This window comes from Mobula hypostoma, chromosome 20 (assembly GCF_963921235.1).
Source record: "Mobula hypostoma chromosome 20, sMobHyp1.1, whole genome shotgun sequence".
Taxonomy (NCBI): domain Eukaryota; kingdom Metazoa; phylum Chordata; class Chondrichthyes; order Myliobatiformes; family Myliobatidae; genus Mobula; species Mobula hypostoma.
The window spans coordinates 51,192,525-51,209,465 of NC_086116.1; the positions used below are offsets into that span (position 1 = coordinate 51,192,525).

At 44.1% G+C, this 16,941-nt stretch overlaps 1 protein-coding gene across 8 annotated transcripts in view; it reads left to right on the plus strand.

The window, feature by feature from the left end:
- Nucleotides 1-16,941, plus strand: part of ccdc136b (coiled-coil domain containing 136b) — an 84,884-nt gene that overhangs the window by 20,265 nt on the left and 47,678 nt on the right. For 5 of the 8 annotated variants that reach the window (XM_063072909.1, XM_063072908.1, XM_063072912.1 and 2 more), the window contains 4 exons: nucleotides 2,638-2,733; nucleotides 6,624-6,900; nucleotides 7,493-7,552; nucleotides 8,727-8,786. In XM_063072909.1, the coding sequence (XP_062928979.1) occupies nucleotides 2,638-2,733; nucleotides 6,624-6,900; nucleotides 7,493-7,552; nucleotides 8,727-8,786 (493 nt within the window). Of the gene's footprint in view, nucleotides 1-2,637; nucleotides 2,734-4,304; nucleotides 4,388-6,623; nucleotides 6,901-7,492; nucleotides 7,553-8,726; nucleotides 8,787-10,154; nucleotides 10,386-16,941 lie in introns of those variants that run through there. The other 3 variants (XM_063072914.1, XM_063072915.1, XM_063072916.1) reach the window with 2 other exon arrangements.

The window sequence follows — 16,941 nt, forward strand, 5'->3', positions numbered from 1 at the left end:
TGAGCCATACATTCATCTCAAGTGTTCGTTTCACTTCGGGATTTCTGTTCCATTTTTAGACCATAGTTTTATTTCATCACAAGATTGTCTTTGTTGATGAATATTAGTAGCACTTGGCACTTCAGCAGGATGATGATGGGTTGAGGAGAGGCCACTGTTGTCCAGAGTTCTCTGACTGATATTTTTTGCCATCATGGAGCACAAATGTCAGTCCTTTATCTCTTCAAGTTGAACTCTTCTTTCCATCAGGGCAACTGCTGGAATACTGAATCAAGTATCGTTGAAAGGAAGAACTGGTTTTCCTTCTGTAGATACATCTGTGTGTGTCAGATGAGGCACTCACTCCCACATATCAGTGCCACCTTCAGCCAGCTACTCTTTGTGATGCTGCTTCTCATCTGAAGGAATTTATTATTATGTGGCCTCCTGTTGTTTTTCATTATTTCTTCAGTTGAGGCAACTTGAAATGACCTCCTGTCATACCTGCTGTGTCGTTTTCTTAGAATCATGAAGCACAGAATAGTTTCAGCATGAAAGGAAGCTATCTGGACAATGTATTTAGTACTAGTTCTATGCAAAAGCAATCCAGCCTGCCCCAGTCCCCTGCCTTTTCCCCTAGAGCTCTGCAACTTAATTCATTTTGGATAAGTTTGTTTTTTTAAATATTACAATTGAATGAATCTGTCCCTACTAGTAACCTTCGGCAATGCATTTCACTCCTTAACCACCCCCTAATTCTTCTGCTCTCTTGTCAATGACACCAGTTTCTTTTTATCGTGCATATCTGTACCCATCATTATTTTAAATACTACTAGCGGATCTCCTCGCAACCTCCTCTGTCCCAAGGAAATAACTTGAGGTTCTTTAGTCTATCCACCATTGTAATGAATTAATCTGTATGGACAGTATGCACTGTACCTCAGTAATAAACTAATTTACCAATTTACATGTTGAAGACTATCATCCTGGAATAATTTTGGTAAATCCCCTTTGTCCCTTATGGGAAACATCAAATGTAGCTGATGCAGTATTATATGAGGCTTCATGATGACCTCCTTGTTCTTCTGCTCTGTCTTTCTGTTTATAAAACCCAGGGTTACATTTGATGTTTTTTAATCTCTTTCTCAACTTGGCCTGCCACTTTCAAAGAAATATGTATTCACTGCTCCCTCTGTTCTTGCAGTCTTTCTAAAGTTATGCCACCTCTTCTCATTTTTTTACAATCAAATGTAACACTTCACATTTCTCCATATTAAGTTTCTTCTGTTATCTGTCTGACCTTTCCACCGTTCTGTATCTCCTTGATGTCTATTACTATCTTCCTCACAGTTCACTACGCCTTCAAGTGTTGTGCCATCTGTACATTTTGAAAATCAGTTGAAATCATTAATGCATACTGTATTTAAAAAGCAGTGATCTTAGTACCGACCCCCTAGGGAACTCTACTGCATAATTCCCTCTAGTTTAAAAAATATCTTGGTGTACAATTTGCTCTTTGTTCCCCGTTACGTTCTACCAAGTTGCTACAACCCCTTTTATTCCATGACCTTCAGTTTTCATAACAAGGGCATCATGTGGCACCTCATCAAATCCATATATATCACATCCAATTGCACTTCCTTCTTTCAATCCTCTGAGTACTTCTTCAAAAAGCTCAATAAAGTTAAGTAACCTTGAAATGCTCAACAAATTGATGCTGCTTCCTCCAACCAACCCTCACCTGTCTGAATAATTTTGTCTCTGATTGTAGTTACTAAAATTTTCCCAACTTCCAAGTTTAAACTGACTGGTCAGTGGTTCCCATTATCATTTTTTGAACAAGGTTGCAATATATTCAATGTTCCAATGACTGAGCATTGCTGGAAGATTATGTTAGGGCCCCTGCAATCTCTTCCCGTAATTCTTTCAACAACCCAACCGTCTCATCTGCATGTGGTCTGAGACAGTCAGTGTGTGTTTCTGAATTTAATATAGTTTATCATGGCCAACATACATTGGTTAATTTTAGCAATGTGGTAATCTTAACATATAATCTTACATCTAACAAATGTTGCTGAAATGACCAAAACCAATTATATTTGGCATGCCGTGCTAGGAGTGCCATACCCTGTGATACCCAGTGTATATTTCCAGGGTTACCAGTGAAAATCATAGCCTTTAAGCAATGCTATGGTACCTAATCCCTTGGAAACCAATCTGCATTGCTGGAGTTTCTACACACTATGACACCCAGTATGTGTTGCTAGATATGTTGTACCCAATGACAGTCAGTGTGCATAGCAGAGGTTGCTATAGTCATTGCTAAGGTTACCCTGGGTCCAGTGGCGATCATAGTATGTTGCTTGTTTGCTGTGTGCCCCAGGACAGGCAACGCACAGTACTTTATTAGATTCTGAAGAGTTTTAGGGCAGTAGGTGTGTTTTCTGTATGGCAGCAAGGACGTTACGGTAGATTTCTCATAGTTAGTGGATGTTCCCTGCGTAGCAAGGTTCCTACGATAATGATTGTGTTGTTAAGGTTGTCATAAGTCTATGAAGATGATAGTGCATGGCTAGGGTTACGATTAGCCAATGACTTTTACCATTTGTTCAGAATGTTGCAGCAGTTAAATTTGTGTGTTTTGTTTTTTTATTGTAGGAGGCTTTGCAGCGTGAGCAGCTCCTGGAACAGAAGTTGGAGACGCTGCAGTATTTACTAACCAACACACAGCTCCTCTCTGACAATGTCTGGCAGGTACAGTCCTCTCCCTTCCCATAGTATTAAGCCTGGCCCTCTTAGGCTGGTTTATCCTTGCTCCTCGACGAGCAATACTCCACAAACCACTGATTCATTATAGTGCTCTTGGACCCTCTGTTCGAACATTCGTATACCCATCTGTACTCTTTAAAAAAACTCCACGGAAGTTCTATGCTGGAAACTCAGTGTGATCGCTTGCCCTTCCTGATGCCATGCCAGGATGCTGATGTGAAAGAATTGTCTCTGGTAAGGGGAGAAAGTTCCTTACCAGGATTGCTGTAATGTGGGACGGGTGAGCCGTGGGGATGTGGGGCTTGCTGCTACTCCCTGACTTGCACCATTGCTGGGGAGTGGCAATGACCACCCTGTGTTGACAGACCACCCAGTCTCATCACTTCCCACTGGAAGATGAATCCTCCTCCTCTTTGTTTAGCTGCACTGCTCACCTGCAGCCAGAGGTTTCTCCGTGGTGCCAAATCAGTGACAAGCAGCTCCTACTTTACTATAATGAATCTTTTCAGTGCTGGTTCCATTAAAGCTCTTGTTCTTGAGTGCTAAGTGAGATACCCCTGTAACTCATATTCGTGTGTGTTCAGCAGTGTCTTCCTCACAACACTGCCTTTGCTTTTATCTGGTAGTGTCAGCACCCTTAGAGTCTTATTCTTTATACAAAAATATGTTTATTCAAACTTCTATGTTACTGCAAACTACAATAAAAGCACAAGAGACAACAATAACTGACATGAACTAAAATATTTCCATCCTCATCTGGGATGCCATTTTCCCCCTGTGGTGCCCAACAGTCACGGAACACCTCCGAGGTATCTGTGAACACCCGAGCACAGATGTGCCCCCAGAAAATAACCAGACAGTCTGTCCAGATGGAGTCCTTGTCTGTCTGTCTCGAGGACCCAAGGGTAGCTAATTTGGTCAACCCCAGGGGCAAGTTTACTCAGATATCCTCCTCTTCCCATGCCACCCCCATACTAAGTCCAAATATGAAGAGAGTGGGGCTAAAATGCAACCAGAAGGCAAGGAGCAGCTCCTTCAGATATGCAAAAAGTGACTGCAGCTTTGCACATTCCATGTACATGTAATATACAGTCTCTTCCAGCCCATAGAAATGACACGCCACTGGAAGATCCATATACAGGCTTATGAACTTGTTGCAGGGTACAGCTCTGTGCAGCAGTCTCCATTCCAGTATCCTAATATACAAGCAACTAAAGTCTGTCACGAGCCTTGTGGCCCATCAGGCTGATGCTGATGCTGGTTTCCATGGCGTGAAGCGACTGAGAGTACGAGACTCCCCCCCCCCCCCCCGGATAGGACGCCAGTCTATTGCGAGGTTAACCCCCAGCATTTTTTTGCCAGTACCCATTCTCAGCTGGGTAGACTGGAGTATTGTGTGGTTAAGTGCCTTGCTCAAGGACAGACATGCTGCCCCGGCCGAGGCTCGAACCCACGACCTTCAGATAGCTAGTCCAACGCCATAACCACTTGGCCACGCGCCACACAATATACAAGCAAAGGACACCTAAACCACTGACGACCCTCCTTCTTCCCAGGTGGAACATATCTGGATGGCGAACAAGGGCTAGGAAGGAGCCCAGCAGATGCAGCAACCACAGACTGTCGTCATCCAGCAGAGGTGACACTTGTTGGTCATAAGATACCAGAAGAGGAGGCACCTTAGACCAAACAATACCCATACGCCAACCCCAAAGAGTGATAGCACCCATACATCAGACGCGAGCAGAGACTGTGCCTCAACAGAAACAACATCTACAGACTCTATCCCAGCAGAGGTGGCACCCACAGGACTTGCTGCCTCAGAGACATCACCAACAGACCATACTGTAGCAATGACAGCACCCACAGACGGTGCTCCAGACTGGGCTCGAGATGATTCATTGCTGGGGAAGTGCCAGCTTCCTGGCACAGCATCACCGTCAATAACACACTTATCTACTTGATATTTATAATCACTGCTTCTGTGCTGGTTCCACCAGTGCTCTCCATCCTGCAAATGCATCCTGATAGCTACGTTAGGTACCTGTATAACTTAGATTCATGTCCAGATCTGTTGCTTTCTGACAGGTCAGTGGATCTTTACACAATAGTACTGAGTCGCACTGAGTCCTTGTGATTTGTGCTCTGCTGAGGGTTGGAGTCACTGCTGGGTTCTGATCACAAATCCTTGATGGAGAGAGAGCAAGGCATTGCGTTCACACTACCTCTCTCACTGTTCCTTTCACGTTATAGTGTGAGAACCCGCACACTCTATCCAAACAGAGACAGAAGGCATTGACCAAACTCCTGAGGAGGCACACGCGCACACCATAGTGCAGTACAGACAGCGTGCATAGACTGTACTCCACCAAGTGACAGGTACTGTGCCCACATCCTAGCAGCAAAAGAACATACAGACCTTAGCCCAACAAAGGCATCATACGTTAACCATACCCTCAGTGAGACCACACCCAGAACCCCTCCCAGAGACTGCACTCAAAAGCCATACCCCAGTAGTATAACCACGACAGATCATACCTCAGTGGAGAAAATAGGCACAAGTTATGTTACAGTATAGACACCACCCAGAGGCTGCATCACAATAGAGAGGGCATCCAGAACTCAAACCCAGCAAGAATATAATGCACAAACTATACCCTGCAAAGGCAGCGCTCCCAGATCATTTGCCAGTAGGGAAATCACCCACAGATAGTAACACTTCAGGAGATCACCCACGGCGTGTATCCCAGTAGAGTCCACACCCACGGACTGGATTTCTCTGGATGGAACTTGGGTATATTTGACTAACAGAACATGCCCCAGTGTGTGTCTGACTCACATATCCCCAGCTGAATGTTTTTACCAAGGTGTCTCTGACAATGGCTGTACTAAGGTGTATCAGATTGACACTGTAATTAACTGCCACAAATAACAAGGTGTATCTAACCAATCCTTGTATCAAAAGGCCCTGACAATGTCTGAATAATGGACTGTTGACGGATATTTAACTGGATGACAATGGCTACATGCAGTAAAGGAGCTCCGTGCCTGTGGCAGGTCTGTCCTGACTGTGCTTGCATTTGAGGATATCTAACTGTCAGTACCTTCAGCTGCTCACTGGAGTCCGATGTCTCTGATTAATTGTGTTGTGTGTGTGCATCTTATTAGCAGTTCATACATCAACATGTATTATCAAGCCGACTGTCTGTACTAAAATGAATGTAGCTAACTGTACCTGTGTCAAGATTTATCAGACTGACGGTACTTGTACCAAGTCAAATCAGACTCGTAATATATATGACAGACGTTTCTGACCGAAACTTCACTTACTAAGGTGACAAACACAAGAAAATCTGCAGATGCTGGAAATCCAAAGTAACACACACAAAATGCTGAAGGAATTTAGCAGGTCAGGCAGCATCTGTAGAGTACGAAAAACTGATAAAGGGTCTCAACCTGAAACATTGACTGTTTATTCACTTCCATTGATGCTGCCTGACCTGCTGAGTTCCTCATGCATTGTGTGTGTGTGTGTGTGTGTGTGTGTTGCTTATTAAGGCGGTCTGATTAACATTACCTATATCAAGGTGGAAACTGTCCACTTCTACCAAATGTCTTGTACACCTTGGCTCTCATCCTACATCCCTTCCTTTCTGTGAGCAATGATCAAATCATCTCCTTTACAACTCCTAAAGTTTCCTTTTAAAGATCCTGTTAAACTCTGCATTCAGAGTTTGATCTGTGAGAGGGTACTGTATATGACAAGGTGGTTGGGAAAGAAGTAAATGGCACTTTGCTTTACACTGATTCTATCTAACCGCGATGCTCCTGAGTATGAAGGTGATGAATTTACCAGTGGGTACATTCCTCTCCAGGACACTCAGGCTGAATGTGCTAATCTGACAGTGAAGAGGAGGAAACCATATCGATCAGACTTGGAAATCAGAATCAAACACACAACCATGGAAGCGAAGGTGCAGGAGCTGATGAGTACAAACGACCAGGAGAAGCTTGTGGAGGTGAATACAGGAAACGCTGAGGGAGGGAAGAAAGACGGTGGGGACATTCTGGAAGTGAAAGAACTAGCTTCACCTGACAATGACATGGAGGATGGGTTGAACAAGAAACGTCGAAGACCAACTCTACGGAAAGGTAAGTGCTGGAACTGCATGGTTCAGTAACTGAGGATAGGACTTCTGGGACCTTGGGTGGGCGTAAATTTAGGTGTTTGGGAACTGGGGAAGGAGTGTCTTGGAACTTGTAGGTTGGGTTTGGGGCCTGAGGATAGAGTCTTGGACTTCGGGGAAGAAGTGATGACGGGCAGGGATCTGGGTATTTGGGGCCATGGGGGTAGGGAATGCACGGATAGGCCCTGGGAAGAGCATGTGAGGTCCTGATGGGATGACTATGTAATCGGGGATGGGATAGGTCAAGGTGAGGATGGGGTATATTTGGGATTAGGGGTGAGGATGCGGTCTAGTATGGCATCTCAGTGAATGGTGTTGAGGGTGGTGTGCTGGGACAGAAGGGGTGTTATGGGTAGGGATAGGGTGTGGACGTAGGTCCTAGAGGGCTGGAATTTGGGCTGTGGGATTGGGAGAGTGGGAATAGAGTTGGCAGTTGTGGGACGTGAGGGAGGCTATTTTTCTCTCTTGCATGCAACATTTCTTATTTAAATATATAACTGAAATGCCTATTTGATAATCATTATAAGCTTATACTTTCCCATATTTCATTGTTGCAGAAAAAAGACTTCAGGAATCGAAGATTCTCCGTAAACAAGCCATGATCAGAGACATGAGTGGTAACTGTCCTTGTCAGCACAGTATTGCCCTTGTCAGCACAGTATTGCCCTGTGATGAAGATCTTAATGTTACTGCAATTGTGCCCTTATTCACCCCACTCTCCCCGGAAAGTACTGACTCTCAGACACAAACCCCCACTGAATGTGCAGACTGTCCTCCCTTCCTGAAGGTGTTAGCTCTCTCTTCTCCCTGAAAGGTGCTCTCTTCCCCCCCTCCCCTGAAAGTACTGACACTTCCCCCTTCCTCTGAATGTACTGACACTTCCCCTTCCCCTGAAGGTACTGACACTTCCCTCTTCCCCTGAAGGTACTGACACTTCCCCCTTCCCCTGAATGTACTGACACTTCCCTCTTCCCCTGAAGGTACTGACACTTCCCCCTTCCCCTGAAGGGACTGACACTTCCCCTTTCCCCTGAAGGTACTGACACTTGCCCCTTCCTCTGAATGTACTGACACTTCCCCCTTCCCCTGAATGTACTGACACTTCCCCCTTCCTCTGAAAGTAGTGACACTTCCTCCTTCCCCTGAATGTATTGACACTTCCCCCTTCCCCTGAATGTACTGACACTTCCTCCTTCCCCTGAAGGTACTGACACTTCCCCCTTCCCCTGAATGTACTGACACTTCCCCCTTCCCCTGAATGTATTGACACGTCCCCCTTCCCCTGAATGTACTGACACTTCCTCCTTCCCCTGAAGGTACTGACACTTCCCCCTTCCCCTGAATGTACTGACACTTCCCCCTTCCCCTGAAGGTATTGTCACTTCCCCCTTCCCCTGAATGTATTGACACGTCCCCCTTCCCCTGAAGGTATTGTCACTTCCCCCTTCCTATGAAAGTACTGACACTTCCCCCTTCCCATGAAGGTACTGACACTTCCCTCTTCCTCTGAATGTACTAACACTTCCTTCTTCCTCTGAATGTACAGACACTTACCCCTTCCCCTGAAGGTTCTGACTCTTTCCCCTTCTCTGAAAATGCTCACTTTCCACTCTTCCCCTGGAGGTGCTGACTAAGACCTCCTGCTTCCCTCAAAGGTGTTGACTCTATATTGTTCCCTGGAGTTTCTGGATCACCTCTATCTTAAATAGACTCTTGATTGTGGAAATAAGCTACTTTTGTTTACATCCTGAACAACCCCAGTAATACATGTTTAATTTCAATATGTTTTAGAGAGAGGTCCCCCAGAGGTGAAGGTTCTGCGTCAGCAGGCAATTGTCCGTGATATGAGTGGTGAGTCCCTTATTAGTTACTGCACTCTGTGTCACAGATTAGAATACTCACTAACAATATTCTCACTTGTGTTGTGATGTTTTAGAGATGGTATAAAGGAGGAAGAGAATTATCCCAGTCCTTGGGTCAGGTTGAACCCTCATATTGTATCAATTGTGACTGCAAATTTAAATGGAATGGGTAGAGTCTGTGCCTGGCATGTGATCCCTGAATCTGCCTTTAGCTGATAGTCAAGTGTGCATTTTTACTTTCTCATTGTGGACAGGCTCAAACATATTTGGGAGCAGAGAGATTCTTCTGAATGATTTCTGGAATGGAAATCCAGAGTTTCTGGGAGATTCTGCAGATATTCTTCACTCTTCACACTGGACATCCAGAATCTCCGGGGAACAAGATAGAGATACACTTCACAATGACAGAGGAGACTTAGTGGAGGCATTCAGCATGAGAGTATTGATGGACTGATTAGTCATAGTCATAGTCATACTTTATTGATCCCAGGGGAAATTGGTTTTCATTACAGTTGCACCATAAATAATAAATAGTAATAGAACCATAAATAGTTAAATAGTAATATGTAAATTATGCCAGTAAATTATGAAATAAGTCCAGGACCAGCCTGTTGGCTCAGGGTGTCTGACCCTCCAAGGGAGGAGTTGTAAAGTTTGATGGCCACAGGCAGGATTGACTTCCTATGACGCTCTGTGCTGCATCTCGGTGTAATGAGTCTCTGGCTGAATGTACTCCTGTGCCCACCCAGTACATTATGTAGTGGATGGGAGACATTGACCAAGATGGCATGCAACTTAGACAGCATGGATTTCCCTGGCATGGAAGTTAAATGCCAGGGATCATCAGCATTGGAAGGGTGAGTCACAAGGCTAAGACGCAGGAATTTTCTCTACTCCATCGTTGGACCATGGATGGTGGGTTCCCTGCATAGGTACGGGGTGCAGATATTTTTGCATTTTGGAAAGGAAACTTAGGTGACTGTTCAAGCAGAGGAATAGTGAGAAATGGAGTGAGTATGGAGAAGAGAATCGTCTTCTAATTACTACACAGTCACGGAGTGAGAATGGAATAGGGGTCAGTGGTTCACGATTCTAACAACGAGCTGGCATTGAATGTATGTGTCAATTCCCAGTGAAAAGTGCACACACCTCCGTGTGGCAGTGCAATACTTATGAAAGAAGTTCATAGACATATTGGAGGTGAAGTACCTTATCATTACCATCTGTACCTGCCTATTCCTGCTCCTGCTATCAGTCCTGGGTTGGCGAAATATTGCTGAACTTCATCAGTGTTGCACCAGGTGGCGCCATGGCAGCTCCCGGACATAAACCCACTGGAATTCTAATTCAGAGTGAATATAAATCCAGAAAGCTGCAGGAAATCAATCTTTGGACTGAAAGGGCAGATGAACGAAATACTCCCTCTCTAACCCGCTGTTATATTGGCTGAAATTTGATCCATATAAGCAGTTGAAGGACCCAAAAAAAAAAATCTAATGCTTTGTTTAAACTGGATCAAAAAGGAACCGATGAATTGTATACCTCAGAAAGGACAGACACAGAGTAAAAGTCTTCTGCAGACTCTTAGGTATGTGAATGAAAGAAACACGGAGGGCTGTGTGTGGGAGGGAAGGGATAGATTGATCTTCGAGTAGGTTAAAAGGTCGGCACGACGTTGTGGCTGAAGGGCCTGTACAGTTCTTGTGTTCTGTGTTCTGTGTTCTACGTTCTGTCAGAAGATCAGCACTGAGGAAATGCTCCATCATTAGGCCGGGAGGATTTGCACTGCCAGAGGGCAGCACTGACAGTGTCCTATGCCGCAGCGTGTGAGGGGAAGCAGTGAACCATCAGGGCACAGAACTAAAAGACAGCTGCATTGTCGGAGGTGCTGTACTGGGAACACTGCATCCATCAGAGAGGCAACAGGGACAGAATGCAAGGCTCGTGAACTGAAAAGTGGTGGTGGTCTTGGTATGCGTGAGATTGTAAACATCCAGCCATTTATTAAATGGTGGGTTGTGTTGTTTGGAAAGCAAATTCATTTAAAAAAAATAACAGCATGGCAGGAGGCCAAAAAAATCGACTTGGGTTAATCAAACTTCCCAGTGGCTCTGTCAGTTACAGTACTCATCCAGGACTTCAAGTGTGGTGAGAATTTCCTGACCCCAGTTTCTGATTACTCTGCTGATGGAAATAGGTTCTATCTGTGTACCCTGCCTAGACCTCATATAATTTTATACACCTCAAACTCAATTAAATCCCCCATCGTTGTCCTTATTCCAAAGAAAACACACCCTGCCTATATGGTCTTTTCTGATTACAAATGTTGTTGAGCCCTAGGAACAGAATTTCCTCTAAAACCTCTCTTGTGCAACCACATTCTTCCTGTAATATTATGACCTTCTTGCTTATTATTTTCTCAGGCAATAAAAACACATATCCACAAGCCTTCTTCGCTATCTTTTCTAGCCATGCTGTTGCCTTTGAAGAGGTACACACTGAGATCCCTGTTCCTCGCACTTAAATGTATCTTACCATTAGTCATGTACTCTGCTGCCTTGTTTGCCTTGTACTGATGCATGATCTCGCACTTCTTTGAAATGAGTTCTGTTTGCCATTTATGTGACTTCCTAATCACAGTGGTAATACCTTTTTTTTAAGGTAGAGTTTTCTTCCCAACTATCAACCACAATGACAATTTTGGTATCATTGGTAAACCTCTTAACCATGCTTCCTACAATTAGATCAATCAATTGTACATTGACCTTCCTCTTGCATAATGAGAGTAAAATTTTTGCTTAAATCCAGAAGTCTATCTGTAGGAGAGTCTGTGGATCCCATATGGGTCTCATCTGCTACCTCAAAACCCACAGACTGGAGTGGAAGAGCAACCCCACAGGGCTGCTTGGGAAGAAGGAGACATTCCCTGGCTGATGTCAGCAGCTCATTCCTTTTCTGCACTCCTGCCTTCTCCCCTTCAGATCTCACTGCAACTGCTACTGTCTCAAATGGGCGACTTTTGATCGTGGGTCCATTTCGCCCTCGTTCAGTCATGGCTCTGATCTTGGTATCCTCACATTTAGCACATCCTTACTCTGGATTCCCCTCTGTGCTGTTGTGATAACTTAAGATAGAAGTGAGGTGCCATTTGACCCTCAGACCCAAAGGCCAGTGCCAGATTATGGAATTCACATTGCCTTCTCAAGCGAAGAATGGAAGAGTATTTTCACTTTGTGTCACACATTTTTTCTGAAGGTCACCCCCACACTGTCCACCATGGCCTATTCCGCATCCTCCACCATACATCGTGAAATCCACCACTGTGCCAGTCACATTGACCAGCAGAGCAACCTGACTTCACTTAAGTGATTGTTGCAAGGTTTCTAAACTGAAAGCAAATTATTTGAGCAGGATATTATATATCAAACCTCACCGCCACATTTGCTACATGTTGGAAATACAGCTGCTACAGTGCCAGGCAGTAACCTAGTGTGGATCACGCCGTTGCAGGGGTCATTAAATTCTATTCGTATGTTGTGTCTCATCTTTGAAGGATGTGGAATAGGATCAACATTGCACACACTCGCTTCAAATAGCACTACCAAGGAACTGTATGCTCCCAGCTCTCTCTTTTTGTAGTACCACGTGTTCTATACATTTCTCTATGATTTTCTTTACATATAGATTAGTCGAGAAACAAACCACACCCTGAAGCACAAATTTCCATGGTATGCCTTGTGGTGATGGACCTGTGTAGGTAGGTATCCATGAAACATTGGATCCTCCGCTATGTGGTCTTTAGAAACCAGACTGGAATGGAAACCTCACAGCCTTGCAGCGTGGAATCTAGAGTGAGGATCATATGCCGATGTATCATGCTAAAAACTGGGCAACAAATTGCTCAGGGGAAGAACACCCTCACTGGCAAAGGTTGGTGATGATCACACTTTTCAGATATAAGCAGCTGCTATGAGTATTCAAAGAGCATGAAGAAAAAGATGAGCAGCTGACATTACCCAGGGAATATCTCCTCCTTTAGCAGCCCAGTGGGATTAAGCAGTACTTTCCTCCACCCCAGCTCCGTATTTTTTGAGGTAGCTGTTAAGGTCTATGCGGGATCTACAGATTCGCTCACAGGTAGATAGAAAGTGCTTTACAGGATACAAAGTGCATGGAATAATGTGAGAGGTGGTTTGCTCCTTCCATTCTTTTCCATCCATGCAATTCAGACACAGAGTTCTAAAGATTCTTAGAGTCTTCCCAAGTACCCCTTGTCCTTTTTGATTTGCTGTGGGTTAAGGATTCCCATAAGTCAGTGAGGATGCTACTTTATTTCAAGGAGACTTTCAAATCACTTGTGAAGTGTTTTCTGCGTCCACTCAGTGATCTTCCATCATGATGGAGTTTGGAATCGTGCATCTGATTTGGAAGTGAGACATGCAAACAATGTGGCCCTCCTTTGGAGCTGGCTGAGTGTAGAGCCTTGATGCTGGATATGTCTGGAGGATTGGAAAATTGCAAATGTCACTCCACTCTTCAAGAAGGGAGGGAGGGAGAAGAAAGGAAATTATAGGCCAGTTGGTCCAACCTCGGTGGTTGGGAAGATGTTGGAGTTGATTGTTAAGGATGTGGTTTTGGGGGCACATCATAAGATAGACCAAAGTCAGCAGGGTTTCCTCAAGAGAAAATCTTGCCTGACAAATCTGTTGGGATCCTTTGAAGAAATAACAGGAAGGATAGACAATTGGTGGATGTTGTGTCCTGGATTTTCAGAAGGCCCTTGATAAGGTGCTGCACAAGGTAAGAGACCAGGGTATTACAGGAAAGATACTAGCATGGATAGAGCATTGGCTGATTGGCAGGAGGCAAGGAGTGGAAATAAATGGATCCTTTCAGATTGGCTTTCAGTGACTAGTGTTCCACAGGGGCCTGTGTTGAGACCACTTCTTTTTATGTTGTGTTTTAATGATTTGGATGACGAAATTGATGGCTTTGTGGCCATGTTTGGGGACAATATGAAGATAGTGGAGGGGCAGGTAGTGTTGAAGAAGCAGGAAGGCTGCAGAAGGACGTAGACAGATTAGGAGAATAGGCAAAGAGGTGGCAGATGGAATGCAGTGTTGGGGAGTGTGTGGTCACGCACTTTGGTAGAAGGAATAAAAGCATAGACTATTTTATAAACGGGGAAAATTAAAAAATCTGAGGTGCAAAGGAATTTGGGAGTTCTCGTCCAGATGACCTAAAAGTTAATTTGCAGGTTGAATCAGTGGTGAGGAAGGTGAATGCAATGTTAGCATTAATTTTAAGAGGACTAGGATATAAGGGCAAGAATGTAATGCGGAGGCTGTATAAGGCATTTATGAGGCTTCACTTGGAGTATTGTGAGCAGCTTTGGGCCCTTTATTTAAGAAAGGATGTGTAGACATTCAAGAAGGTTGAGAGGAGGTTCACGAAAATGATTTCAGAAATGATAGGGTTATCATATATATTAATGATCTGGATGATGGGGTGGTAAATTGGATTAGTAAGTATGCAGATGATACTAAGATAGGTGGTGTTGTGGATGATGAGGTAGGTTTTCAAAGCTTGCAGAGAGATTTAGGACAGTTAGAAGAGTGGGCTGAAAGATGGCAGATGGAGTTTAATGCTGAAAAATGTGAGGTGCTACATTTTGGTAGGATTAATCAAAATAGGATATACATGGTAAATGGTAGGGCATTGAAGAATGCTGTAGAACAGAGGGATCTAGGAATAATGGTGCATAGTTCCCTGAAGGTGGAATCTCACGTGGATAGGGTGGTGAAGAAAGCTTTCGGTATGCTGGCTTTTATAAATCAGAGCATTGAGTATAGGAGTTGGGATGTAATGTTGAAATTGTACAAGACATTGGTAAGGCCAAACTTGGAGTTTTGTGTACAGTTCTGGTCACCGAATTATAGGAAAGATGTCAATAAAATTGAGAGAGTACAGAGGAGGTTTACTAAAATGTTGCCTGGGTTTCATCTCCTAAGTTACAGAGAAAGGTTGAACAAGTTAGGTCTTTATTCTTTGGAGCGTAGAAGGTTGAGGGGGGACTTGATAGAGGTGTTTAAAATTATGAGGGAGATTGATAGAGTTGACGTGAATAGGCTTTTTCCATTGAGAGTGGGGAAGATTCAAACAAGAGGACATGAGTTGAGAGTTAAAGGACAAAAGTTTAGGGGTAACATGAGGGGGAACTTCTTTACTCAAAGAGTGGTAGCTGTGTGGAATGAGCTTCCAGCAGAAGTGGTTGAGGCAGGTTCGATGTTGTCGTTTAAAGTTAAAATGGATAGATATATGGATAGGAAAGGAATGGAGGGTTGTGGACTGAGTGCAGGTTGGTGGGACTAGGTGAGAGTAAGAGTTCGGCACGGACTAGAAGGGCCAAGATGGCCTGTTTCCGTGCTGTAATTGTTATATGGTTATGGTTATATGGGCAGCAATTGAAAGCTCTGGGCCTGTACTCACTAGAATTTAGAAGATTGAGGTGGATTCTCATTGAAACCTTTCAAATGTTGAAAGGCCTAGATAGAGTAGATGTGAAGAGGATTCTTCCTTTCACGAGAGAGTCTAGGACCAGAGGACACAGCCTCAAAATAGAGGGACCTCCATTCAGAAGGCCTTTGATAAGGTGCCACACATGAAGCTGCTAAACAAGATAAGATCCCAGGGTATTACAGGATGAGGAATTTCTTGGGCCAGAGGGTGAAAAGTCTGTGGAATTTCTTGCCACAGGCGTCTGTGGAGGCCAGGTCACTGGATGCGTTGAAGATGGAAGTTAATAGGTTCTTGATTAGTCAGGGCATGTAAGGTTATGGGGAGAAGGCAGGAGAATGGAGTTAAGAGGAAAATGGATCAGCCATGAGAAATGGCGGAGCAGACTCGATGGGCTGAATGGCCCCAATCCTGCTCCTATGTCTTATGATCTTATAATGTGGTTTGCTTATTCTACAATGATTGATGGTACCTCTCAACTGCTTTGAGGTCCCTGCTGTTGGAAGGTAAAAGTATACAGGAAGACAGGGAGCATTTGGGTTGAGCCATTACTGAGCCCTTCCCACCATCAGCATCCTGGGGTGGGGGAGGTGTCACCGTATACAAGAAGCACAACTGGACCAGGCACTCAAAAGTGTCAAGTGCAGGAGCAGTCAGAGGCTGGGTATCCTATGGTTTGTGACACTCCATACTCTCTCTAGCATCTGCAAGTTCAGGGCATGATAAAATACACTTCACAATGTATTGATTTGCAGTGGTGTAGACTGAGAATTGGTTACTGGATAGAATGCAAAGGATAAACAGATCCTTCTCAGGTTGTCAGGCTATGGCTGGTGCAAAGCCACAGAGATGTGTTCTTAGACCTCAGCTGTTCACAATCTTTCACAATGATCTGGCTGATGCTGTGAAGTGTCATAGTTTCTATGTCAACTATCTTGTGTCAAGAGTGATGATAATGCTCAGTATCGTGAGATTGTGAGTATGATAGACGGAATGAATCTTCGGGAGGATATGGACAAACTGAATGAGCCTGGGAGAAAATACAGATGGAAAAAGTGTGGGAAATAGGACATTATCTATTGAGTTGCACAAAGTGTGAAGCAAAATGTTTATTGAATGTGAGAGACTGAGTAGTGTTGATGTTTGGAGGCAGCAATGAATGCTTGCGCTCAGATCACTGAAAGTCAACACATGGATGCAGCATGCAATTTGGTGGATACATGATTTGTTAGCATTTATTACAGGAGGATTCTATACAGGGGCAAGGAAATTTTTGCCATAATTTTCTAGAGTCTAGATGAGACCACAGCTGACTGATCATGTGCCGTTTTGGTCTTCTTGTCAAGAAAAAATGTATTTACAACCATAGAGGGATTTCAGTGGAGGTTCATTAGACTGGTTCCAGGGCTGGTAGGTTTGCAACATGAGGAGAGATTGAGGAGACATAGACTGTTTAAAAGGATAAGATATTGAAATTTACATGATTCTTATAGGGTTCAATAGGCTGGATGCAGGGAGGATGTTTCCACCAACTGGAGGATTGAGCTAAGAAGAAAATTCATCACTCTGAGAGCGTTGAACCTTGGTAAATTTTTACTTGGATTGCTGAGGCAGCTCGGTCATTGTGT